We start from the raw sequence: 24,805 nt of genomic DNA, 5'->3' as shown, positions 1-24,805 counted from the left end.
GAGCTGGCTGAGGACTCAGTCCTGGGGATGCTCAACCCCATCCCTGGGGATGTTCAACCTCATCCCTGGGGATCTACAGCCTCATCCCTGGGGATGCTCAACCCCATCCCTGGGGATGTTCAACCTCATCCCTGGGGATCTACAGCCTCATCCCTGGGGATGCTCAACCCCATCCCTGGGGATGTTCAACCTCATCCCTGGGGATCTACAGCCTCATCCCTGGGGATGCTCAACCCCATCCCTGGGGATGTTCAGCCTCATCCCTGGGGATCTACAGCCTCATCCCTGGGGATCTACAGCCTCATCCCTGGAGGTGTTCAGCCCCATCCCTGGGGATCTTCAACCCCATCCCTGGGGATCTTCAACCCCATCCCTGGGGATGTTCAACCTCATCCCTGGGGATCTACAGCCTCATCCCTGGAGGTGTTCAGCCCCATCCCTGGGGATCTCCAACCCCATCCCTGGGGATCTTCAACCCCATCCCTGGGGATCTTCAACCCCATCCCTGGGGATCTTCAACCTCATCCCTGGGGATCTCCAACCTCATCCCTGGGGATATTCAACCTCATCCCTGGGGATGTTCAAGGTGAGGCTTGAGGAGGCTCTGAGCACCCTGATCTAGGTGAGGGTGTCCCTGGGGTTGGACTGGGTGCCCTTTGGAGGTTCCCTCCCACACAAATCATTCCATGATTTTAAGGAAGGTTCCCAATATTTCCTTGCAGATGGAAACCCTTCCCAATGTCATCAATCCAGAGCATAATCCCATTATCACTGTGTGACACTGAACACAGAGCCGGGGTCTATACATCGACCTGCAGCACTTCTAACTTTCTTTTTCAACCAAAATAAAATGCAGCACCAGGGCCTAAAAGGTCCCCAAGCAAGAGACTGACAGCAGCACTGTCCTCTTCTACACCATTTAAATTAAACTTACTGCAGTTGGGATCACAGAAAAACAAAAATAATTAATCTCCAAACCCCAAGATATTATTTGGTTCATCAAATATGTTCCAACAATCAAAAAACTCCCTCAGAAATACAATCCCTTCTTTCATCTATCACGCAGGCCAACAAAGCAGAATTACTTCTATTTGAAGGCAGGTTTAGTTAATCAAAGTATAAATTAAATTCTTTTCCCTGCAGGTTCTGAACAGACTGTTCTTCCAGCAATAATGGTCTCTAAATAAAGATCATTTTTCACAGAACTCATTGCTAGTTTAGATGTCATAAAATTCATTGAACTTACCATCTTCAATTTATCCTGCCAGAATCCCATCAAAATAATTAGCAACCTAAAATCTTTTTTGCACATCCTTGCAGTACTTTAAAGCTGTGTTTTGGTTGTGTTTAAGTCCCAGGCACCTGTACAAACCAACACATCACATTTAGACCTTCTCAGAAAAAAAAAATACTTGTTAGTTGATTTGGATGGTTTTTAAATATTTTCAACTATGGATTGATTTCTTGATTCTTCCTTAACAGTATTTCCATAAAACCAGACAGCTTTAATGCTGAAGATCTTGCAAAAGTACTTTGGTCCCAAAATATGCCCAATCTGAAATATTTTTTAAGTTTTCAGTGTAAATGAGGCTGCTACTTGAGTAAATTCTGGGAAGATGTGCACTCCCCATCATTAGATGCCCAAGACCTTCGTGCTTCTAGTAAATAAAATTAGTGAATTTCCAAACACATGGAAATTTTCTCAGTTAAATTAAATGTACCTGATCTCTTTGGGTTGGGTTTTGTTGGATTGTTTGGTTTTTTTTTTTTCTGTTTAACTATTCACCCCACCACAGGATTACTGACCTCTTCTTGGAAAAGAGGAACAGAAACAACTCCCTACATCTCTCCTGCCAGGTCTTGCAGAGAAGTGCCTCACTCAGGGAACCTCTGTGATCTAAAATCCTCCTGGAATATAAAATACCACATCACAAAGCACAAACGGTGAACTTTTAGAAACAAGGAGGTGTTTTGGCTTCTTGCAAAAGCCAAAATTGGGGTTTTTTGCCTTCTCAGTAGGCCTGGTGTTCAAGCCTGCTGCTGGCACACAGCTAGGAGCCCCCTGCAGCCCGTGCTCTCATTTATACACAGTTTATTCTCCATATTCCTGTCTGATGCCCTTCCTTGTCTTAATAATCCCCTAAATAGCTCAAAATAATCAATTATGTCCACTTTATAAACTGACTGCCTACTGCCCACCCTGTGTTGGGTTAGGAACTGGCTGGAGGGCCGGGCCCAGAGAGTGGTGCTGAACGGGGCTGCATCAAAATGGCGGCCGGTCACTAGTGGTGTCCCCCAGGGATCAGTGTTGGGCCCAGTGCTGTTTAATATCTTGAGGGAGGATTTAGAGGAGGGCATTGAGTCCATCCTCAGGAAATTCCCAGCTGACACTAAGCTGGGGGGAAGTGTGGATCAGCTGGAAGGCAGGAGGGCTCTGCAGAGGGACCTGGAGAGACTGGAGAGTTGGGCTGATCCCAAGGGGATGAGGTTGAAGATTCCAAGGGCCGGGTCCTGCACTTTGGCCACAAGAAGCCCCTGGGGAGCTCCAGGCTGGGCAGGGAGTGGTTGCAGCAAGGGAGCTGGGAGTCTGGCTTGCCAGGAAGCTGCAGAGGAGGCAGCAGTGTGGCCAGGTGGCCAAGAAGGCCAATGGCATCCTGGGCTGGCTGAGGAAGAGCGTGGCCAGCAGGTCCAGGGAAGGGATTCTGCCCCTGTGCTCAGCCCTGGGGAGGCCACAGCTTGAGTCCTGTGTCCAGTTCTGGGCCCCTCAGCTCAGGAAGTTGAGGAAGGAGCTTGAGGTGCTGGAGCAGGTGCAGAGAAGAGCAAGGAGGCTGGGAAGGGATCCAGCAGAATTCCTGGGAGGAAGGAAGGGCTGAGGGAGCTGGGGGTGTTGAGGCTGGAGAAGAGGAGGCTCAGGGGAGACCTCATCACTCTCTGCAACTCCCTGAAAGGAGGTTGGAGCCAGGGGGGGGTTGGGCTCTTTTCCCAGGCAACTCTCAGCAAGACAAGAGGGCACAAAGGGTCTCAAGTTGTGCCAGGGGAGGTTTAGGTTGGAGATGAGAAAGAATTTCTTTCTGGAGAGGGTGATCAGCCCTTGGAATGGGCTGCCCAGGGAAGTAGTGGATTCTCCGTGTCTGGAGCTCTTTCCAAACAGCCTGGATGTGGCACTCAGTGCCATGGGCTGGGAACCACGGGGGGAGTGGATCAAGGGTTGGACTTGATGAGCTCTGAGCTCCCTTCCAATCCAGCCCATTCTATGATTCCATGATTTACAAATTAAAAGAGCACTTGGAAAGCTCTTGGGTTTTTTTTTTGTCCTGTTATAGGGAGATGTGACCCCAAAACCTTGGCTTAGCAGACATCCAATATTTTCTAACAATTACCTTCCTTGGGAGAGGAAGGGACAAATCTTTCCCTGATGCAGCACATCCAAAACTCTAGATTTTCACAGCCGTGGGGAAGACCTCAGCTCTGGAGTGACTTCCTGGGGCACTTTCCTCCTTTCCTGTCGCCAGGTGATGACAAATCCTTGGAAGTTCCCTTTGATTTTGAGGATGAACTCAGACACTAAGTGGTAGCAGAGGGGTTTATCATCTGGGGAGGGATCTGTTCCCAAAACCAAATCCACCACAGCACAGGTGACATCCCCTTCCCACCAGGGGGATGAAGCCTCTGATTTTCTGCAACAAGATCTGCAAAATAGCCAGAAATTCACAGGACAAAACCAGCTGGAAATCAACACAGCCTCTTCCCCACCAGAGCCCACACCCCAGGACCTGTGAGCAGTTGCAGGAGTGTATAATTACTGTTTTTACCCTTTATTGGAGGAATTACACCACACATGCTCAGGATAAAGCCAGGTTTTACTGTCACAAAGGGAAGGAGCAAACTGCTACGTGGATCAAGGTGGGGGGTTGTGTTCCAAGGAGGATGCAAAGGATGATAAAGCAGTAAAAACAAATTCACTTCCTAACAGAGCAGCTCAGTAAGGGAGAGCAAATACTATTTGGCCTTGTCTTGGAGTTGTTTTTTTGTTTGTTTCAACTCATTACAGGAGCAACAGCCAAAATCTAGGTGTTGACATTTTGGATCAATTCACACAGGACCTGACCAAACCAAGCAGTGGTAGGAAACAATATTCCTCCCCAGAAGCATTTGGCAGGCACCAAGGAAGTTTCTGGAGTAATTATTTACCTGGGAGGAGAAAACACAGTTGGGAAGAACAAGGCTGGAGCTCAGTGAGCATTCAAGGACATAGAAAAAAAAGCAACACTTTTTTTTTAGCATATCTTAGGTAGGGCTTTTGGGGAAATGATATATCCTAAAAATTGCTGGAATGGTTTGGGTTTGAATCTTTTGAAGGAGAGCTCTGGTTTGGCAGAGAGAATGCCCACTTCTAACCCCTACAAAGCACAGGGACATCTCAAACTCTCCCCAACTCCTCAGCTACAAGTCAGTAGAAGGAGAAATCCTCCCAGGAGGAAGCAGAGCAGGACTTGGCTTTGCTCATTTTCTTACCATGAAGCCAGCAGCTTCATGACCACCTTCACCTGAGGCCTGCCTGCAGGTTTTCAAAGCTTTTGTTGCCACTAGGTATTTCCAGCTCAGAAACCTAAGAACAACTGTATGAAGGATAATATTAATAAAAACAATCCTGCTTCATCACCATTCTGATTTCACAAGCTTGTTGAAGAGATTTGACTTTCATCAATTTTTTTTTTTCCAAGACCAAACTCTGCACCATTTTAAACCACCACCACCACAAAAAAACAAACAAACAAACAAAAAAAAACCCCAGGAAGTACCATGCCCCTTCTGCTCCTCTTCAGGAAAAAAAAGGCACAACATTTCAAGGAAAAAAATCAGCAGAAATAGCAAATCAAGACTCTGCTTGTAGGAAGCCAAGTACATTTTTGCAGAGAGCACAACTCCTTGAGCTTGCTCACAGATGTGACATGAAAAAGTTCTTTATTCTTCATAACTTAACCATGATGCTTCTCTTGCTCCAGTGCAATTCATCATTTGTTAGCAAGGTCAAGGACAGGAACAGCTTTTAAGGTGAAAGCCCGAAGTGTTGCACTAGCAGAGAGTGGAACTAAGGTGCTAAGATTTCCCTCCCAAAGCTAGACTTAGTGATAAATTATTGACCCTTAAGTTGAATCACACTAGACAGATGATGGATGAAAAGCAGTTCCAGTGAGGAAAAACAAAAAACTTCAGTCTGCCAACATTTTAAATTAAGAAATATAATAGCTGCCATCTTAGTGGCAAAAGAGACCCTCTCAGTGATAAGGGCTTGGAATTCAGGTAAAACGTGCAAAGAAAAACCAGTCTCAGAAGCTGAGGAAAGTATCACCAGTTCATATTGGACACCAGGGAACCAAATCCTTAGAAATTCCTTCCTTTAATCTGTTTTCTTCTCAGAAGCCTCCAGGGGTCTCTTTGCAGCAATCCCATTTGCCATACCGTTGCTTTCAAACTGTGAATAAAGGACACAACCCTTGTTACTGGGATTTCCCAAAAAAAAAGGGACCCCAACCCCAGGACAGGAGCAGCTGGTAGGAAAAAAAAAAGACTTTTATAAAGATAACAAAGTGGTGGTGTATCTAAAGCACTGCTGGGCAGGGGGAAGGAAGAAGGGCAGAGACAACATGCAGAACTTGGCCAAGAAACAAGGGATGGGACAAGGAAAAGGCTCAAGTTGTGCCAGGGGAGGTTTAGGTTGGAGTTTGGGACCAATTTCTCCCTGGAAAGGGTTGGCCCAGGGCAGAGGTGGAGTCCCCATGCCCAGAGGTGTCCAAAAAGGTGTGGATGAAGCACTTCAGGACATGGTTTAGCTGCCTGGTAGTGATGGTTGGACTTCTGATCTTAGAGGTCCTGTCCAACTTTAGCAATTCTGATTCAATAAAAGACCAACAAGTCATTTAAAATAATAACTAAAAGATAAATAAAGGAAACTTTTCCACCCAGCTACTTATCCTCACGAGGGGCCCACCCCAAACTTTATCTGGAGTGCCCCTGGGTAGCTAGAAGCATTCATCTTACTCTGTAAATTCCAAACTCATCCTCCTGATCTCTTTTGGTGGCTGAAGGAACCCGAGGATTTCCAGAGCTCTCTCCTGGACTTTCTTTTATGGTGGTTGTTTCTTCCACAGCTTTTTTGGGCCAGACCCTCTTAATGAAGGGGGCTATGAGGGGGTAGATGTAGGGCTCGAGGAATTTCTTGTAGACCCAGAGGAGAACAGGGATGACGATGCAGGGAATGCACACCATGGCTTCCTCCTGCTCTGGGACAACCCTGGGGGATTAAAAAAAAAAATATATAAAACAGGTTAGGATGTGGCTTTTTCATGCCATGAGGCAAGAAAATCAATTTAAATAATGAGTAAGGATTGTAGCTGATATGCAAATGTAGCAATTCTTTAATAACTGATTAACTGCTACAAAGTTCTCACCAACCAGAGGCACATTTTTTGAATTTTAAATTAAAAAGTTTGTATTGATTCATCGTTTTACAGCTGGAACTTGGGAAAATACATTCAGAGCATGGCAGGTTTTGCTTAAATGACACAAAAACTACTTCAGATACAGTGTTACAGAACCTAGGGAATCATCAGCTGAGGCAAAAGGAACAAAGGTGCTCATTAAAGGGCTGGGGTTCCTGCTCTGGAGGGAACAGCTCAGGCCACCTTTCCACTGCCTCTGCACCCAGGGCACCTCAAGGCTGCAGATCAAAAAGTCAAACCTGATGGATATAAAAGAAATACAAAAAGCCAGATTGCTTTGGGCTGGAAGGGACTTTAAAGTTAACCTAATTCCACCCTCTTTCCATGGTCAGGGACACCTCCCACCAGCCCAGGTTGCTCCAAGCCCCATCCAACCTGACCTGAGACACTGCCAGGGATGGGGCAGCCACAGCTTCTCTGGGAAACCTGGCACAGGGGCTCAGCACCCTCACATTCCAGAATTTATTCCCAGTGTCCAATCTCAATCTCCTCTCTTAAAGTTTAAAGTCATTCAGACCTTGGAATGGGCTGCCCAGGGAAGTAGTGGATTCTCCGTGTCTGGAGCTCTTTCCAAAGACCCTGGATGTGGCACTGAGTGCCATGGGCTGGGAACCACGGGGGGAGTGGATCAAGGGTTGGACTTGATGAGCTCTGAGCTCCCTTCCAGCCCAGCCTGTTCTGTGATTCTCTGATTCCCCTTCATCCTATAACTCCATGCCCTTGTCAAAAGTCCAGCTTTCTAATTCCCACGTCACAAAACTACTCAGTTTCACAGATTTTTTTTCAAGAGTCATTTTGCCTTTTAAAAAACTTATTTAAAAAAAAAAAAAAGACACAGACTGGTTTGGGTTGGAAGGGACCTTCAAGCTCATCCATTCCCAACCCCTTTATTTCCATGGGCAGGGACACCTCCCACCAGCCCAGGTTGCTCCAAGCCCCATCCAACCTGATCTGAGACACTGCCAGGGATGGGGTAGCCACAGCTTCTCTGGGAAACCTGGCACAGGGGCTCAGCACCCTCACATTCAACAATTTCTTCTTAAGATCCAATCTAAATCTCTCCTCTTTCAGAAAGAAAATCCCAGAATAGGGTTGGAAGACACTTCCAAGACCATCCATGTGCAGGGACACGTGAGGGACACCTTATGTTGCTCCGAGCCCCATCCAGCCTGACCTGAGACACTGCCAGGGATGGGGCAGCCACAGCTTCTCTGGGAAACCTGGCACAGGGGCTCAGCACCCTCACATTCAACAATTTCTTCCTCATCTCCAACCTCAATCTCCCCTCTTCCAGCTCGAAACCATTCCCCCCGTACAAAAACCTCCTAAAAGCACCGATTCTCCCGGTTTTATCCTCCAGCTGATTCCTTTGCGCCCAGCCCCCACTCGAGTGTCAGCAGAGGACACGGGTGACAGTGGCACATTCGGGTCGGGCTTTGTCCCCACACCGAACCAGCTCTTGAGTACAAAGATTATCCTGAAAACAGCTAAAAAAAAAACCCAAAAAGGCTGCGCAGACAAAACGCTGGGGTTGTGTTCCTGAGAGGCCGGCTTGACCCAGAACATCCCGGGACTGGACCCGAGAAGCTCCTGGTGGGCTCTAAACAACCGAACCGGCTTAAGATCCACTCAAACGCCCCGAATCCCCCCCCGGGCTGGCTCAGGAGCGGAGGGAGAGAGCGGCAGCAAACCCGACCCGGGCCCGCACTCACCGCGCCCCGAAGCCGAACCGCACCGTTACCGGACCCACCACCGAACCGGAACCGGAAAGATGGGATAAATCACGAGGCAAATGGCCACACCCCACGCCGGAAAATCGTCATATCCCAGCGACCGTTCCCGGGACATCCGCTGCCCCGAACCCCCCAGGGGCTCTCTCTGATTCCAACTCTTGTGTTTCCACCCGAAATCCACGCCCCGCAGAGCTGCTCCTCCAAACCCCATCCCCACCCGCGGGAAACACCCCCCAGGGAAGCGACCACGCTGAATCTCAACTCTTTTTTGGTTTTATTGGGTGCACTTTTTACTCCCGAGCCATCAGCTTCTGCTTCTTCAGCTTCTTCTGGGAGATCTGAAAGAGAGACCAAGAAATGAGAAGGGATAAAGAGGCTGCACCTCCCTTCAAACACCATGCAGGGAAATTGACTGAAAACTCTGGGGATGGTTAGAAATTAATTGTTAGAAATTATTTTCCATCCCCATTCTCAGTGTTTATGAGGTTGCTCAGAAGTAACTCAGTTTTTTTTTCATGGGTGTTTCCAAAGGTGTCCTAAGATGGTCATCACAGCAACCCCCAGACATCAAAAGGCTGGCACCTCCCAAACTGGAGACATTTGGTACCTTTTTCTTTTGAGCAACTTCCTCCTCTGGCTTGGGGACAATCTGCTCCTTTTCAGTGAGGATCATCTCGATGTGGCAGGGGGAGCTCATGTAGGGGTTGATGCGGCCGTGGGCTCTGTAGGTTCTGCGGCGCATCTTGGGAGCTTTGTTCACCTGGATGTGCTCGATCACCAGGGAATCCACGTCCAGACCCTGGGGAGGAACATGCAACCTTCTCACTCTTTGCTTGGTTTTCCTCTCCGAATGACTCAGTGTTGTTGCTTCAGACTGACAGCTCAGAACAAACTATTTTTTTTTCATGGTTATTCCAAAGGTGTCCTAAGATGGTCATCACCGCCATCAAGTCACCACCCAGGGCACAGAGCATGATCCAAAGGTACAAACCCTCCCTGACTCCATGGATTTTGTACTTTTAGGAGAGATGAGCCACGTTTCAAACCACCACCCACGCAGCTCAGTGGGCACCCACCACCCACCTTCAGCTCAGCGTTGCTCTCTGCGTTCTTCAGCATGTGCAGCAAGAACTCGGCGCTTTTCTTGGGCCACCGGCCCTGGGTCCAACCCCACTGCTTGGCCTGAGGGCAGCAGAAGAGTTTTAATTTTATCCTGCTACAACGTAACTCACCCCTCCTTTACACCCTGTCACCTGGCAATTACTGTAAAAGCATTGCAGAGCATAAGAATTTGGTCAACAACTTGATGTTGGAAATAGGAACAACAGTTTATACAGGAGTGATTTTTAAAGTGATTTATGAAGAGAAACTTCTTCGCTGCCCAGAGAGGTTGTGGAGTCTCCTTCTAAGTTTTAATTTTATCCTGCTACAACGTAACTCACTCCTCTTTTACACCCTGTCACCTGGCAATTACTGTAAGAGCACTGCAGAGCAAAATGATTTGGTTACCAACTTGACGCTGGAAATAGGAGCAACAGTTTTATAGAAGTGAATTATAGGAGCATTGTTTCTTCTCAACATGAGGAGAAACTCCTTCCCTGTGAGGAAACCCAGGCCCAAGCTGCCCAGAGAGGCTGTGGAGTCTCCTTCTCCTTGGTCTGAAGGAAGCAGAGAAGTTTTAATGTTTATTCTGCTACAACATAACTCACCCCTCCTTTACACCCTGTCACCTGGCAATTATTATAACAGCATTGCAGAGCAAAATGATTTGGTTACCAACTTGACACTGGAAATAGGAGCAACAGTTTTATAGGAGTCATTTTTATAGTAATTTTATGAAGAGAAACTTCTTCCCTGCTCAGGCTGCCCAGAGAGGTTGTGGAGTCTCCTTCAGCTTGGTCTGAGGGCAGCAGAAGAGTTTTAATTTTATCCTGCTACAATGTAACTCACCCCTTCTTTACACCCTGTCACCTGGCAATTACTGTAAAAGCATTGCAGAGCATAAGAATTTGGTCAACAACTCGATGATGCAAATGGGAGCAACAGTTTATGTAGGAGTGAATTATAGGAGCATGGTTTCTTATCAACATGAGGAGAAACTTCTTCCCTGTGAGGAAACCCTGGCCCAGGCTCCCCAGAGAGGTTGTGGAGTCTCCTTCTAGGGGTAGAGCAGGTCATTTTATCCTGCTACCATGTAACTCACCCTTCCTTTACACCCTGTCACCTGGCAATTATAACAGCATTGCAGAGTAAAATGATTTGGTCAACAACTCAGCACTGGAAATAGGAGCAACAGTTTTTTAGGAGTGATTTTTATAGTCATGTTCTCCTCAACATGAGGAGAAACTTCTTCCCTGTGAGGAAACCCTGGCCCAGGCTCCACAGAGAGGCTGTGGAGTCTCCTTCTCCTTGGTCTGAAGGAAGCAGAGAAGTTTTAATGTTTATTCTGCTACAACATAACTCACCCCTCCTTTACACCCTGTCACCTGGCAATTATTATAACAGCATTGCAGAGCAAAATGATTTGGTTACCAACTTGACGCTGGAAAGAAGAGCAACAGTTTTTATAGGAGTGAATTTTATAGTGATTAATGAAGAGAAACTTCTTCCCTGTGAGGAAACCTGGCCCAGGCTCCCCAGAGAAGTTGTGGAGTCTCCTTTGGGGACTTTCAGCCCCCACCCGGGTGTCCTCCCATGTGGCCTGCCCTGTGTGATCCCGCTGTGGCTTGGCAGACCTCAGCGATCTCCAGAGGCCCCTCCTTTGCCTTAAAAAGCGTAACTTTGTATAAAAACCAAACTGAGGACTTCCTGCCCCGTTTCCCAGCCCAGCTCACCTGTGCACAGCGCCCGACGCCGCCGTTGTAGCGCCGGAAGGGGACACACTGCTTCTTCAGGGTGACATCCTTCAGGTACTTGGTGGCCTTGCGGATGTGCATGCCCTTGATGGCCTGGGCAGTCTCACGGGTGTTCTGCCAACACACAGCACACCACAGACCCCCTCAGCACAACAACTCACAAGGCAAGAACCAAAAAAGAAAACCCAACCCCCAAACCACTTCCCTCTTTCCCACACTTTCCCCTTCGGATTCATCCTAAGAGCAGCCCCCACCCCACAAAATTAAAGTAATAATTACAAACGTTTTTTATTTTGCTACAGGCTTTTCTAACCCTTGCAGCTCTGCCATGTCTTTATTGTTGGTTTTTTTTTTTTTACCCAGTATCTTTCCAAACAACAAAACTCAAATCTGAGTGTTCATCACTTGCCATAGTTCCTCTTTGGCCACTAATCCAAAACAAATCAGGGTAAATTCCCCCTAAAATGTTAAATATGGCACCTCAGAGGAAGTGATGAGAAAGCAAAATACAGAATCAGTTTATGTAAGGGAATGTGGAAGGAGAAGAAAAGGCTTGGATAGAATTCCTCTGTGGCCACTAATCTGAAACAAATCAGGATAAATTCCCCCAAAAACGTTCAATATGGCACCTCAGAGGAAGTGATGAGAAAGCAAACTACAATCAGTTTACTTTATGCAAGGGAATGTGAAAGGAGAAGAAAAGGCTTGGCTAGAAAAACGAAGGATGAATTACTGGTGCTGAGAAGAGGACATGAAGCAAGTCAGAGCACAACTTCTGTTCCCTCCTCACCACAAAAGAGCCAACAAAAATAACTGAGATGTTTTTCCACTCCTATCACAGAACACCCAGCAGAAAAACCCCTCCTCAGCTTTGCTTTTGGGGAGCCCCAAGGAGTCCTGAGGACGCCGTGTCCTCACACCACAAGGCTCCAGCCCTCCCCCAGCCAGGGGAACCCCACGTTCCTTCCAACCAAACAACCAAAAAGGCAAAGTAAGAGAAAAGCAACCAAACCCCTCGTTTATCAGTCGGCCAATTCCTCCTCCTAAACCCACTGTGTTTTATATTTTAATCTAGTCTGGGAGCTTTTAAGGATAAATCAGGGTAAGACATTACAAGCAGCTAAAGTGACGTTTGCTGCCACCCTGAAGTGACACAGTAGAAACAAAATATACTTTAAAAACACCCAAACCCAACTATATTTGCGTTTCCCACCTTGAAGTGCACCCGCAGGTTGGATCCCCGGGACTTGCATGCTGCGGGGAAAAAAAAAAAAAAAAAAAAAAAAAAAAAAAGAGAAATAAAAAGACCAAGTTTTAGCATCAACACCTCAAGGGTTTGGGGGGAAGTGTTTTGTTTTTTTTTTTTTCCCCATATATCCCCAAAACCCCAACTCACATTTCGTGGGGTTCTCCGGGTCCAGGGAGTATCGCACCATTTTAGGGGTTCACCTGCACAATGAACGAAATAAACCACAAAAAAAAAAAACAAACAAACAAAAAACCATTTAGCTTCTTAACGCTGAACCCTTATTCCCCTTACTGCCGCCACCTGAAGGAGCTGCTCAGAAACCATCGTTTCTTTTCACGCTAAAATCCAAAGGTGTCCTAAGAAAGTCATCACCGCAGCCACGGCCTCAGCCCGGGGCCCGCAGTTACCTCACGGACACCCCCCCACACCCCCCCTGCCAAACTTCGCCATCTCCTCGTCCTCCCTCAAATACCGAGGGCGTCCGGTGAGGTAAAGCGAGACCAAGCGAATCCTCGCCCCCCTCATGGCCTCCCTGGGTCTCCCTGGGCAGGATGGGAGGGGATTGGGATGGGGATGGGGAGCGCTCCCTGCCCGCCATAGCTCCCTCACCTCAGGGCGGCGGCGGGGAAGAGGCCGAGGGAAGGGGCGGGAGCCGCCACCTCTCGCGAGATCTGGGGCGGGGTTGGGGCAGGGAGCGTGGCGCAAGTGCGAGGCTGAGCGCGGGGAGAAGGCGCCGCAGGGAGCGTCTGCAAAGAGCCGAGAGGTGGGGAAAGCGGTTGGGGAGCAGCACGGGGACCCCGACACCCATCAGTGCCAAAGCCACCCATCAGTGCCATGGGGACACCACCCCTGCCCTGGGCATCACCAGAGATGAAGGAATTAAAGGGGGATGTTTGTCAGAGCATCACATCTGCACCCCTGTGTGCTGCGAGGCACCCATGGGTGCTCCTCACCCAATCTTTTGGGGGGTTCGGCTGGGCAGGGGGTACCCAGAGAGGGTCCTGGGAGCAGGGAGGGGAATTTATCAGCTCAAGGGTGACAGAGCAGCCACCAGCCCAAGGAGCAAACCCCCAGGGCTGCAGCTAGATGGCAGCTGAGGAGAGGGAAAAGCTTGGAAGAGACATCCAAGAGCCAAGGGATAAACCAGCTGGAATTCCAGGCATCGATGATGTCCGTCCTGGAGAGCAGGGGAAAAAAATGGTTTGCAGGAAAAGACTGGAATAGGCTGCCCAGGGTCAGCATCCCTGCAGGGGTTGTTCAGATGTGGTGTTGGGGGATGTGGTTTGGGGGAGAATTCTGTGGAATAGGGATGATGGTTGGGCTGGATGGTCCCAAGGGTTCTTGCCAACCTGAAAGGTTCTGTGATATTATGATTATTTCAAACAAAGCAGGACCCACCATATTAAAACAAAAATAAATCAAATACTTGTCTAATTTAAATATTTCCAAGAGCTGCTTGGGGAATTTGACAAAGCAGTGTTTGGATAAAACCAAAATGTTTCCAGAAAGTGGTACCCAGCTCCTGCAAAAGGCTCAGGGAAAAGTTTGTCAGACTGGGATTAAAAAACAAAACAAAACAAAACAAAACAAAACAAAAAACAACAAACAAAAAAACCCAAAAAAAACAAAACAAAAAACCCCCACCACAACCTAAAACCAAGACAAAAAAACATTTGGATTGCCAGGAAGCTGCAGAGGAGGCAGCAGTGTGGCCAGGTGGGCAAGAAGGCCAATGGCATCCTGGGCTGGCTGAGGAAGAGCGTGGCCAGCAGGTCCAGGGAAGGGATTCTGCCCCTGTGCTCAGCCCTGGGGAGGCCACAGCTTGAGTCCTGTGTCCAGTTCTGGGCCCCTCAGGAAGTTCAGGAAGGAGATTGAGGTGCTGGAGCAGGTCCAAAGGAGGGTAACCAGGCTGGTGAAGGGACTCGAGCACAGACCCTATGAGGAGAGGCTGAGGGAGCTGGGGGTGTTGAGGCTGGAGAAGAGGAGGCTCAGGGGAGACCTCATCACTCTCTGCAAGTCCCTGAAAGGAGGTTGGAGCCAGGGGGGGGTTGGGCTCTTTTCCCAGGCAACTCTCAGCAAGACAAGAGGGCACAAAGGGTCTCAAGTTGTGCCAGGGGAGGTTTAGGTTGGAGCTGAGAAAGAATTTCTTTCTGGAGAGGGTGATCAGCCCTTGGAATGGGCTGCCCAGGGAAGTAGTGGATTCTCCGTGTCTGGAGCTATTTCCAAAGAGCCTGGATGTGGCACTCAGTGCCATGGGCTGGGAACCACGGGGGGAGTGGATCAAGGGTTGGACTTGATGAGCTCTGAGCTCCCTTCCAACCCAGCCCATTCTGTGATTCTGTGATCTTTCCAAGCAGCCACAAGTCCAGTGTCCTGACACATCCCTGAGCCCAAGCTCAGCTGCATGGTTGGAAGTTGCTGGGGTGTAACTGCTCTGACCACAAAACTATTTTTGGATCTCTTGTTTAGCACAAAAAACCCCAAAGATTTGAAGCCAGGATTTTACCCAGAGGGGAAGAGGAAAATTTGATGAATGCTCCCAAATATTTACGTGGCTGGAAAGCGTGGCACTCTCATTCTGCCTGCAGCTCTCCAGATCCCTGCCTTTAAAAAGGTGCCTTTTGCTTTGCTTTCAAGGAGAAAATTTCTGAGAAGCCTCCAAGGAACTTTTAAGCAAACAGGGAAAGCTGCTGGGATGTGGGCAAATATTGCTGCTTGGGTTTATATATGAAATTCCTGTGGAAAAAATAATAAAAAGAAAAAAGTTTAGGAGCTCATAAGAACAGACTCCAGCTTTCAGTCACTGATGATTATTTTGAGATGCTTGAGATTTGGGTTCATCAATTACCACCTGGATCATCATCCAAGGACACCCAACCCAATCCAAACGATGGTGATGTGAAGGAGGATCAGAGGAGACACCCCATGGCCTTCCTGAGGGAAGTGTTCCTGGAGAAAAATAAAGAAGAAGGAAAAAAAATAAAGAGAAAAATAAAATAAAAATAAAAAGAAAAATAAAGAGAAGGGAAAAGTTTCCCCCTCTGGGGTCTCCTGACTTTGAGGAAATGATAAATCTGCAAACCAATAGCTCAGCTTTCCAACACCTTCTCAGTGTTTCACTTCTTCCTCAGGAACAAAACCAGTCCTGTTCCCAGGAGTGCCAAGTTTCCAGCTGCTGGGAATTAAAATGTGGGATTCAAGCTGAGGTCCTCGAGCACTTCCCCACCACACTGTGGGAATCTCCTCTCACAGCACCACCTGAACCCAACTTTATTCCTTCATCCTTTCTGCACCCACCTCCACGGAGGGATTCAGGTGCTGGTGGAAGAACCCAGCACCTTTCAGGCAGCTGCTGCTTAGCAGGAAAACACAGAAGCAACAAGAGCTGGAGAGAAATTGGAGATCTGGAGATGTGAAACCGAAGTAGGGACAATTATCCCATGGTTATTTTGCTCATCAATCAAACCCAAAGCAAACAGGAGATGGTTTTTTGTTGCCCTGAGATGTGGAACTGGTGGGGGCTTGCAGTGGTGGAAGAGCAGGAGGTTCTGCAGAGGGTGTCAGGAAATGGGGTGCAGGTTTTTATCCTTCTTGGGAGGTTAACAAGAGCTCTCAGAGCTGAGCTTTGTTGGGATTTAACCAGGTTGCTGCCCCATGAGCTAAAAGAACTTCGGCAGCTTCAGCAGAAAAGTTGAGAACCAGAGTCCAAAACCATGTTCCTGAAAAGTCCTGCCCAGGACTAGGCAGCTGCCTCCTGATCCTACTGGAATCTCAGCTCTGTAGGACTTCACCCTGTCCTTAATTCTCCTCTCCAGCCCCCCCAGCCCTGGTTCTGGTTCTGTGTGTGCCCAGGGAAACCACTCAGTCCCAGCAGGCACTGGAAGCAAAGCTCCAGCAACCTTCAAACCTCAACCATTCCTCTATTTCCATGCTCCTCTTGGGATCATCCTCCTGGGAAGGGCTCATCACAAGCAATGGTTTCTTCACTGATCCCAAGGGTCACCTCATCCATCTCCTGAAAGAGAAACCTGCAGTAAGTGATAATATCCACGTGGGAGACTCAAAACCCTTTACAGGTTTTGAAGATCCAGCCAAAGCAGGAGGCCAGAGGCTACTCCTGTTTCCCCCCCTCCAAAGCTCCAGCAATCTTCAAACCTCAACCATTCCTCTATTTCTGTGCTTCAGAAGCTCCTCTTGGGATCATTCTCCTGGGAAGGGTTCATCACAAGGACAGCAATAATTTCACTGATCCCAAGGGTCATTTCCTCCATCTCCTGAAAGAGAAACCTGCAGTAAGTGATAATATCCACATGGGAGATCCACAACCCTTCAGAGGTTTTGAAGATCCAGCCAAAGCAGAGGCTACTCCAGGGCAAAGCTGTTTCCCCCCCTACAAAGCTCCAGCAATCTTCAAACCTCAACCATTCTTCTATTTCCATGCTCCTGTTGGCGTCATCCTCCTGGGAAGGGCTCATCACAAGGACAGCAATGGTTTCTTCACTGATCCCAAGGGTCATTTCCTCCATCTCCTGAAAGAGAAACCTGCAGTAAGCACCTGTGGTGCTGAGGGCCATGGGGCAGTGGTGGCCTTGGCAGTGCTGGGTTAAGGGTTGGAGTTGATGATTTTCAGGGTTTTTTCCATCCCAAATGATTCTCTGGGTCTGTAACTGCCTAAGGCAGGGTTGATCCAGCAGTGGTTGCTGGTTGCAGTGTGTGTCTCCTGGGGACAGGGGTTGGTGGTTGTCCTGCTCTCAGGTTTTCTGACCCTTCTGATGGAAAAAGAGAGAGAGAGAGAATGAGTGGCTGAGAACCCAAACAGGTTTTGTAGGTCCTTGCTCAGCAACCCCAGAGCTGATTTCTTGTCTTGGTGGTGCTGAGGGCCATGGGGCAGTGGTGGCCTTGGCAGTGCTGGGTTAAGGGTTGGAGTTGATGCTCTCCAAGGTTTTTTTCCAAGCCCAAGGATTGTGTGACTCTCTGCAGAGCCTGATGAGATCCCTCCAAGTGGAACTGTGCTCAGAGCCACTCCAGAGCCAAGTGCAGAGGCTGCAGAGCTCAGGGTGGCACAGCAAGCTCAGGACCCCCATGGGGACAGGTGGCATCTCCTAACCCTACACTGAGCCTTTAGGGGAGGTTTAGGTTGGAGCTGGGGAACCATTTCTCCCTGGAAAGGGTTGGCAGGGCCTGGAGTCTCCATCATTCCTGGAGGGATCTCAAATCCATGTGGACATGGCACTTCAGGATGTGGTTTAGTTAGCTGCTGGGGTTGGGTTGATGGTTGGACCTGATGATCTTAGAGGTCTTTTCCAACCTTAAGGATTCTGTGATTCTACCTAAGGGGGCCCTGTGGTGGGCAGGTGCCTGCCACAGCCTCGCCCAGGGGTCCCTACCCATCATATGACCTTCCCAAGCAGCAGCATGTGATTCCTGCTGGAAAAGAGCATGTGGGGTGGAGAGGAGAGGCTGGAGAGGGGGAGGGCAGCTCAGCTGGAGAGGATTAGGAAGCATGGGATGACCTGGGAGGTAACATTTGGGATCAGAGTTGAAGTTTGCATCTTTTGTGATGTTTGCACAGGAGGATGCTGTGCCTGTTAAGCAGAAACTTGGGGGAAGGCTCTGCCAGCAAGAGTGGGAAGGAATGAAGAGAGAAACCATGCCCTGGGCTGACAAACGAGGATGCTGGAAGGGTTGTTACAGATAGAAAGTCTGGAAAAGAGGTGTTCAGGGCTCCTGCTTCTTGCCAAATTTGCCAGAGTGTGTCTGCTGGCTGCAGGCTTTGCCCAGGCTGTGTTAGTGGGCATCACCCACCCTGGCTTCCCAGGCTCTGAGCAGATGGAATCACAGGATGGTTTGGGTGGGAAGGGACCTTCCAAGGGAAGCAGCACTGCTCCAAACACTGTTATATCATTGTAAAATTTTAAAAGAACCTATTCTGTGGACAAAGTAGACTGAAAAGCCATATTTTTTTCTAGATGTGACCATTTCCAGAATGATTTATTGTTTCCTGTTGTTACTACTGATGATATTCATGTGACTGAGATGAAACTTGATTCATACCAACATTCTGATGGGCTGGTAAAAGGAAAATGGGAGGCTGGTTATGATCATAATGAGCTTTATTATATGACTGTAATATGAAAAGTTTTGGGTTTTTTTTGTCCTAGCATCATAGAAGGGTTTGGGGTGACGCAGCAGGCACAGCCCCTGTCCCGTCCCCAGCTTCTTGGGGACCAGCCAGCCAGCTCAAAACAAACAAGCAAAGAAAAAAAAAAACAACCCACAGCACTTCATGTGAAATGAAATGTCTTCATTTTCAACGTTTTGTTGGCATCATGTCCTAGAGCAATGGGTTCATCCACCCCCTGCACCCCCTGGAGGGAGCCACCAGCAGAATAATTCCAATGAGGTGGGAAAACCTTGCAGCTTGAGTTTGTGTTTATTCACCTTGGGGTTTTTTCTTGGCCAGCAAACCCTTTGCGTAGGTTCTGGAGGTCCCTGACTGCTGGGTCATGGCTTTGATTGCCAGAAATGGAACTCAGCAATCACCTGTGTGAGGAAAGCCATTGGGTCAGTGGCCTTATCCTGGACATTGCTGGGGATAAATGAAACCCTGGGCTTCTGTTTGCTCTGGGCTCTTGGGATTCTCTGTGCTTTTGGTTGAGGAAGCCAAAAATATCCCCTGGAATCAGGGATAATTTGCACCCACAGCTTAGACATGGATGAAAATCTGGGCAGTTCTGTAGAAGCAGAAAATAAAACCTTTGGTGTTTGGGTGTTGGGGTTTGTTTTTTTTTTCTGTAAGGATGGTTGAGCTGCAGAGGGGTTGCTAAAGCTGCTCTCCATGAGCCTTTTCCAACCTCCCCTTTTCTTGGGCTGTGCATCTTGTCAGCATTTCATAAACTGAGTGTGCTCTGGGCTGTAAACCCAGCCTCAGATTCCATCCATTTGTGGCACTGCATCTCTGACCCAAAATGGATCCAAGAGGTTTCCTCTGCTTGGTTCTTAACTGCTCTTTCTGTCTCCTTCAAGAGCTGAGAAGCCACAACCAAACCTGTTTTTTCCTCAGATTCTCAGATTTTTCCTCAGATTCCTCAGAATCTGGCCTCAGATTCTCCTCAGAATATCCTCAGATTTCCTCAGAATCAGCACTTTAAAAAATCCCTAAACCAAACCTGTTCTTCTCTTCCAGAAACTTCTGCACCTCCCTGCTGCCAGGCACCACACAGAAGGACCTAAGGTGGGAATGGTCCTTGCAGGAATGATCTTAAAGGACTTTTCCAACCAGGACAACTCAAAGTGACCAAGACAGAATTACTGATGCAAAGCAAAACTCCTGTAGTGTCATCTCATGGTGGCAATGATCAATCCATGTTCTGGAGATCTTTCCCCTCCTTTTCCAAGCACACAGATCTTGTTTCTGGGATTCACTGCCTGGGCTGGCAGATTTTAGGACATGGTTGTGGAGAGTGGCTTAGAGCTCACCTACCCTGTGTCCAAATGCTGCTGCCTGGGAATCCCAGAATCATTTTGTTTGGAAAAGACCTTGGAGATCATCAAATCCAACCCTGAACCCAGCACTGCCCCATGGCCCTCAGCACCACATCTCCCTATTTAACCTCAGATGAGATTTTGTTCTCCAAAAGCCTGGAGGAAAATGCAAAGAGGAGGGGGAGATGAACAAACACCAGCTCAGCTTCTGCTGGGGTGGAACCACGATTAGGTGAGAGATGGAGAGGGTGATGGTGTGGAGAAAGGCTGAGTTGTCTCCCCAGGTGATTTTATAGAATTATTTTGGGTGGAAAGGTTTGAAAATCATCAACTCCAACCCTTAACCCAGCACTGCCAAGGCCACCACTGCCCCATGGCCCTCAGCACCACATCTCCAGGCCTTGGAAATCCCCCCTGGCTCCAACCTCCTCTCAGGGGCTTGCAGAGGTCTCCCCTCAGCCTCCTTTGCTCCAGGATCATCACCCCCAGCTCCCTCAGCTGCTCCTGGACAGACTTCTGCTCCAGACCCTTCCCCAGCTCTCTTTCCCTCTCTTTATTTCACACCTCCAGCTCCCATGGCCATCAGCCACCCTGTCACACAGTCAGGACCTGGACCTGCAGCATGTGGGGATGCCTCACACCCTGCTTAAAAAATCCCAAGCACAACCTGCTCAGAAAAACCCTCTTGTTTTCCCTCTGCCCTGACCTCAGTCTGTGTGCCTGGCTGTCCTTGCACTGGGAGTTCCCAAGATGAATATCAGCACTGTCTGCACATCTCAGGCAGGAAAGCACGAGCACAAAGCACCAAGAAATGCCCTGAGATTTTCTTCATGAATTACAGAGCTGCTGAGTCTTCCTAAGGAAATCCAAAATACTCCAGAAAGAGAATTTTAGCACTCAGGAATAAATGGCCAGAGGGTGATGCAGAGCTCAGAGGGGGACCAGCATCCTCAGGGGGGGTCTCAATCCTTCCCATCTTCACACTGCACATGCTGCAAAGGGATGGGAGAGATGCCCTTTCCTTTGAGACATCAAGGAATGAGAGTGGTTTCAGGGAATGGGAGGACTGGTGGCTTCTCAGATTCAGTTAGGGACAAAGGAAATCAGCAATATTGCCACTAGAGGTAAAAGCAACACCTGAGGAGGCTGTGGAGATCCCCAGGGATGGTTTGAGGCTTCCCCTTGTCTCAGGCAGATCTCAGTGCTACACCCTGCTCAGATTTGAGAAAGTGAAGGGTGCAAGGAGAGGGTGAATGAAAAGCAGGGTGCAGGAGGATCAGAGAATCTCAGAATCAGAGCATGTCAGGTTGGAAGGGACCTCATGGTCCTCTGGTCCAACTCTTTTAATTATTTTTTCTTTAATATGAGACATCTCAGCACCCCATTGAGCTGAGACTGCAGCCTTTGCAGAGCTGGGGGATCCCCCTGGGAGAACCAATGATTCCAACCCTGATGTTACCCACCACCAGCTCCTGCTTTTTATCTCCCTTCCCCAAACTGTTTGTCCCACTTTTCCTGACCAAACCCCCACAAGTCTCTGTTTTGTAGTTGAAATTTGAAAGGTGGATTTCCCCTTTTAATGTGACTCCTGGTCAAACACTGCCAGAGGATCTCCCACCACATCAAACAATGTAAAATGAAAAAAAAAAAAAAAAAAAAGCCAAAAAAGCTATTAAAAAAACCCAAAAATAAATTAAAAAATCCATCAGTGACAAGGGGAAGAATGTGCACGAGCTGTCTGCCCTGACACTGCCCAGCAAGAAAGAATTATCTGGGATTTGGAGCTGTAAAGCTTGTGTGCAAAGCAGCAATAATTCCTAAGTAATTAATTAATCAGTCTTTAAAAATAACTCCATTTCTTTCCTGTCATCCCTGGGGAGCTGAGTGATGTGCTCAGAGTTTCCTCATTTCAGGATCCATCCAGATTTCCAGGTTTGCGAAAAAACCTGAATGCCACTGAGATGAAATTTCAAGTGGATTGAGGAGTGTTGAGAATCAAGCTGGAGGTGGGTGGCTTGGGGTTTAGTTGGGGTTTAGCTTTCAGAGAAAGAAGAGATGTCAGCTTACTAATTATTCCACCAAAATGCCAACTTGCAAGATCTTTGAGCTGCTAATTAGTGGGAAGGAGCCCAAAGACAGAGCTGCTGCCTGCTCTGCCTGTTCTTACTGTTTCCTCTTGTAACCCATGGGGTCTTGAGTACATCTCACTGGTGGTGCTACCACATCCAGACCTGGCCCAAGCATTCCTGCAGACCTGAAAAAAGGGCATGTGAAGAATAAGCACTTTAAGAAATCCCTAAATCAAACAATCACACAGACACCACCCCCCCCCCCCCCCCAAGCTCCTCTCTGGACTCTCCAGCAGCTCCAGACTCTGCTTCCAAAAGAGGCAGGGAAGGGGTGTGAGGAATTTATGGTTGGTTTTTTTTTAATCTTTTCCTTTTGTTGGCTGCAGGAGAGCTGCTGGAGGCTCATCCTCCACCATCTGAAAGGTCAAGTGACAAACTTGTGTCTCACAAACTTCAGAGATGCTTCCCTGATCCCCCCACCAAACCAGGACCATAGGAAGCAGCAGAAGCAAACATTCCCCCCCAAAAGAAAACCCTGACCACCCACCTCACCTCTGCAGTGCCAGTGGGCTTGGCTCCAAATCCATGTTCAAGCCCAAACATGCCCAGAATTCAGACAGCCTGGATGGCAAAGCCTGAACTTTTGGGTAAAAACGTTGAGAAGGGAGAAAAGAGGCGTCAGCCCTCGGCACAGACCTAAAGCCACCCTTGTCTGCAGAGAGGATGGAGCAGGCCCACCACCCATCACTGGGTCTTCTGTCCAACACAAAGCAGCTGAGCAGCCTGGATCCATCTCACGTCCCGTGGGACGTGCTGGGAATGACAAAGAAATTCCACTTGGCTGCTGGGAGGCAGGGAAGCAGCGTGGGGACGCGCTGAGGGTGCAGCTCTGCTGGGGGCTGGAGGTGGGGGCAGAGCACCTGAAGGTCCCTGCAAGGAAAATTATTCAGTCTGGAGCAACCTAGGGAACTAAGGGCAGGCACAGGATGGGGATTAGATACAAAGCATCCTAAAAATCATTTGGTGATGCTCAGGCAGGTTTGGGAAAATGGCACAAGAAAGTGTGGCCGGGGAAGAGTTTGGTGCAGGGAGCTGCTCTGGGGAAAGGGGATCAAAGCCTTCTGGAAAGCTCCCTGGGAGGGGGGGGAATGGTGATGCCAGAGGCAGGTACAAAGTGTAACTGTTCCTTCCTGGGTGACAGCATTCAGGAGAATTAACATTTCCCCAGGAATGTGAGGATTTATTCCTCAAGGCCCCGGTGCTGCAGCCCAAACACTGCCCGGAGCAGAGCATGTGCTTGATAAGAACCCAGGGAACAGATGCCAGGGGATTTAATGTGGGACAGGAGGCCCAGGGCAGGTTTGCAGGCTGCTGGCAGGGTCAGCTGTAAATATTCTCTCACAATCAAAGGCATTCATTGAAGGATTACATGCTGGGGGCTTTGTGGTAAAGTAAATTTGCAACTAACAGGACCATTAATAGGCAGACAGTTTAGTTGGCTCCCTGGCTGCCATTTATTTCTCTTCCCCCCCCACCTCACCCACCCACCCAGAATCATTTTTACTACATCTAAATCCCATGGGGATGTGGGGCTTGAACGTGGCAGCCTAAGAAATCAGCTTAGAGGCAGGAGAGGGGGTTACAGCCACCAAAGGGGAGGGGGCTCTCAGGAGTGGGTAGTGCCACCCAGGCATGGGAGCTGATTTTGTAACCTGGTGCTGAGCAGCCTCACCCTCACCAAATCATCTTTTGGTCCTCTGCAGCCTGTTGGTAGAGAGGCTGCCCTGAAAAGCTGGGTTTGGAAAGCTGAGGAAGGGAGGAGAGACTCCATGTGGCTGGCAAACAGAAACGGTTTGGGTTTTTTCTTTCTTTTTTTTCCCCCTTTCATTTTGATTCTCACAGAGCAAAACCCATCCAGAGATGCTTGGCAAGCAGAAAGTAATAAAATAATCACTGGTGTGATGGGACCTGTGACAAACCAGGAGGTCCTGGGCTTAGCAGGCATGGGGTGATGTAAGGAAAGGGATGTCCTGCCTCTCCGGGACAGCAGAGCCTTGGGATGCAGACATCCATACCCCCATCCCATGCTGGGGGGTTCTCCCAGAGCTTTTGTTCCAGCTGGGTGCACCCCAAGGGTGCTGATGTCCAAGCAGCCCTTCCCTCTCCTGGTTTGTTCTCTATTCCTGCTCCCCCATCATCTCAGAAGCAAATTAGGCAGAAGGAGCCAAGAGGGAAATGAAGACAAATCCCATTAAATTCTACAGCCTGGGCTGTGTTTTATAATTGAAAAGAAAAACTGTTTTATAACTTAAAAAAAAAAAAAAGCCAACAAACCCCCAGAACATTTCCTCTCTCTCCACTCCTCCTCCTATCCTGCAAATCCTCTTCCTTCTTTCGTAAGAATGGAAATAAGAGAAAAACCAGGCAGGAAGAACAGAGGCTGTGTAAAACACTCTCAGGCTTCTAAACGTGGGATTTAAAATTTGCAGAGGAGTGATAAAAGCTCCCTGGCACCAAACACCTGACCCAAAGCAATGAAATCCACCTGTGGCTCCTGCAAGGGAGCATCCTTGGCCCCTTCTTGTGCCCTTGCTTAACAAGGATCCCACAAACCCCAAAGCAGTGTGGGGTTGGGTTTTTCTTTTCCTGGTGATCTCCAGAGCTGCTCCCACAAGAATGATTCTACCTCTGCAGGTCTTGGAAGAGGTTTTGCCAAAGGGTTTTGCCTTGATGCTCAGCTCTTCAGTGGGCTGGGACACTCCTCCTTTTCTGCAAGGAGAGGAGGTGTCAGGATGCTCATTTTCAAGGCAGGGAAATAGAAGCATGAAAAGTTTTACAGAAGGCTCCTGGTGTCAGAGCTGCTGAGCTCCTGCAGAAGAAGACCCTGCCCATAACCCAGGTCTGAGATGTT

At 48.5% G+C, this 24,805-nt stretch overlaps 2 protein-coding genes and 3 non-coding genes across 5 annotated transcripts; all 5 read right to left on the bottom strand.

Moving 5' to 3' along the window:
* Positions 1-3,798: 3,798 nt before the first annotated feature.
* Positions 3,799-8,297, bottom strand: CZH18orf32 (chromosome Z C18orf32 homolog). Its single transcript, XM_030467995.1, has 3 exons — positions 8,216-8,297; positions 6,043-6,295; positions 3,799-5,476 (listed from the first exon to the last, which is right to left on the bottom strand). Exons 2-3 carry the CDS (start codon positions 6,268-6,270, stop codon positions 5,402-5,404), a joined length of 303 nt encoding a protein of 100 aa, XP_030323855.1. The 5' UTR covers positions 6,271-6,295; positions 8,216-8,297; the 3' UTR covers positions 3,799-5,401.
* A 197-nt stretch (positions 8,298-8,494) lies between these two features.
* Positions 8,495-13,018, bottom strand: LOC103534279 (60S ribosomal protein L17). Its single transcript, XM_030467853.1, has 7 exons — positions 12,950-13,018; positions 12,488-12,540; positions 12,305-12,345; positions 11,071-11,205; positions 9,320-9,418; positions 8,844-9,035; positions 8,495-8,574 (listed from the first exon to the last, which is right to left on the bottom strand). Exons 2-7 carry the CDS (start codon positions 12,525-12,527, stop codon positions 8,527-8,529), a joined length of 555 nt encoding a protein of 184 aa, XP_030323713.1. The 5' UTR covers positions 12,528-12,540; positions 12,950-13,018; the 3' UTR covers positions 8,495-8,526.
* On the bottom strand, positions 8,722-8,793 carry LOC115599988. Its single transcript, XR_003988757.1, has one exon. It is a non-coding gene; the product is annotated as a small nucleolar RNA SNORD58 (small nucleolar RNA).
* Positions 9,114-9,182, bottom strand: LOC115599980. Its single transcript, XR_003988749.1, has one exon. It is a non-coding gene; the product is annotated as a small nucleolar RNA SNORD58 (small nucleolar RNA).
* Positions 12,649-12,717, bottom strand: LOC115599987. Its single transcript, XR_003988756.1, has one exon. It is a non-coding gene; the product is annotated as a small nucleolar RNA SNORD58 (small nucleolar RNA).
* Positions 13,019-24,805: the final 11,787 nt, after the last annotated feature.

The sequence above is a fragment of the Calypte anna genome, chromosome Z (assembly GCF_003957555.1).
Source record: "Calypte anna isolate BGI_N300 chromosome Z, bCalAnn1_v1.p, whole genome shotgun sequence".
Classification (NCBI taxonomy): domain Eukaryota; kingdom Metazoa; phylum Chordata; class Aves; order Apodiformes; family Trochilidae; genus Calypte; species Calypte anna.
Note: the sequence above shows the minus strand (reverse complement) of the source record. Positions and strands in the feature narration are given on the sequence as shown.

Bases quoted from the DNA above. Each gene is read 5' to 3' on its own strand.
- CZH18orf32 (XM_030467995.1), bottom strand. From the start codon at position 6,270: ATGGTGTGCATTCCCTGCATCGTCATCCCTGTTCTCCTCTGGGTCTAC. The intron at 5,477-6,042 runs GTAAGATGAATG...CTTTATTCACAG, and splicing joins ATGAGTTTGGAATTTACAGA to TTTGAAAGCAACGGTATGGC.
- LOC103534279 (XM_030467853.1), bottom strand. From the start codon at position 12,527: ATGGTGCGATACTCCCTGGACCCGGAGAACCCCACGAAAT. The intron at 9,036-9,319 runs GTGGGTGGTGGG...GTTCCTCCCCAG, and splicing joins AGAGCAACGCTGAGCTGAAG to GGTCTGGACGTGGATTCCCT. The intron at 8,575-8,843 runs GTACCAAATGTC...TCTCTCTTTCAG, and splicing joins AAGTTGCTCAAAAGAAAAAG to ATCTCCCAGAAGAAGCTGAA.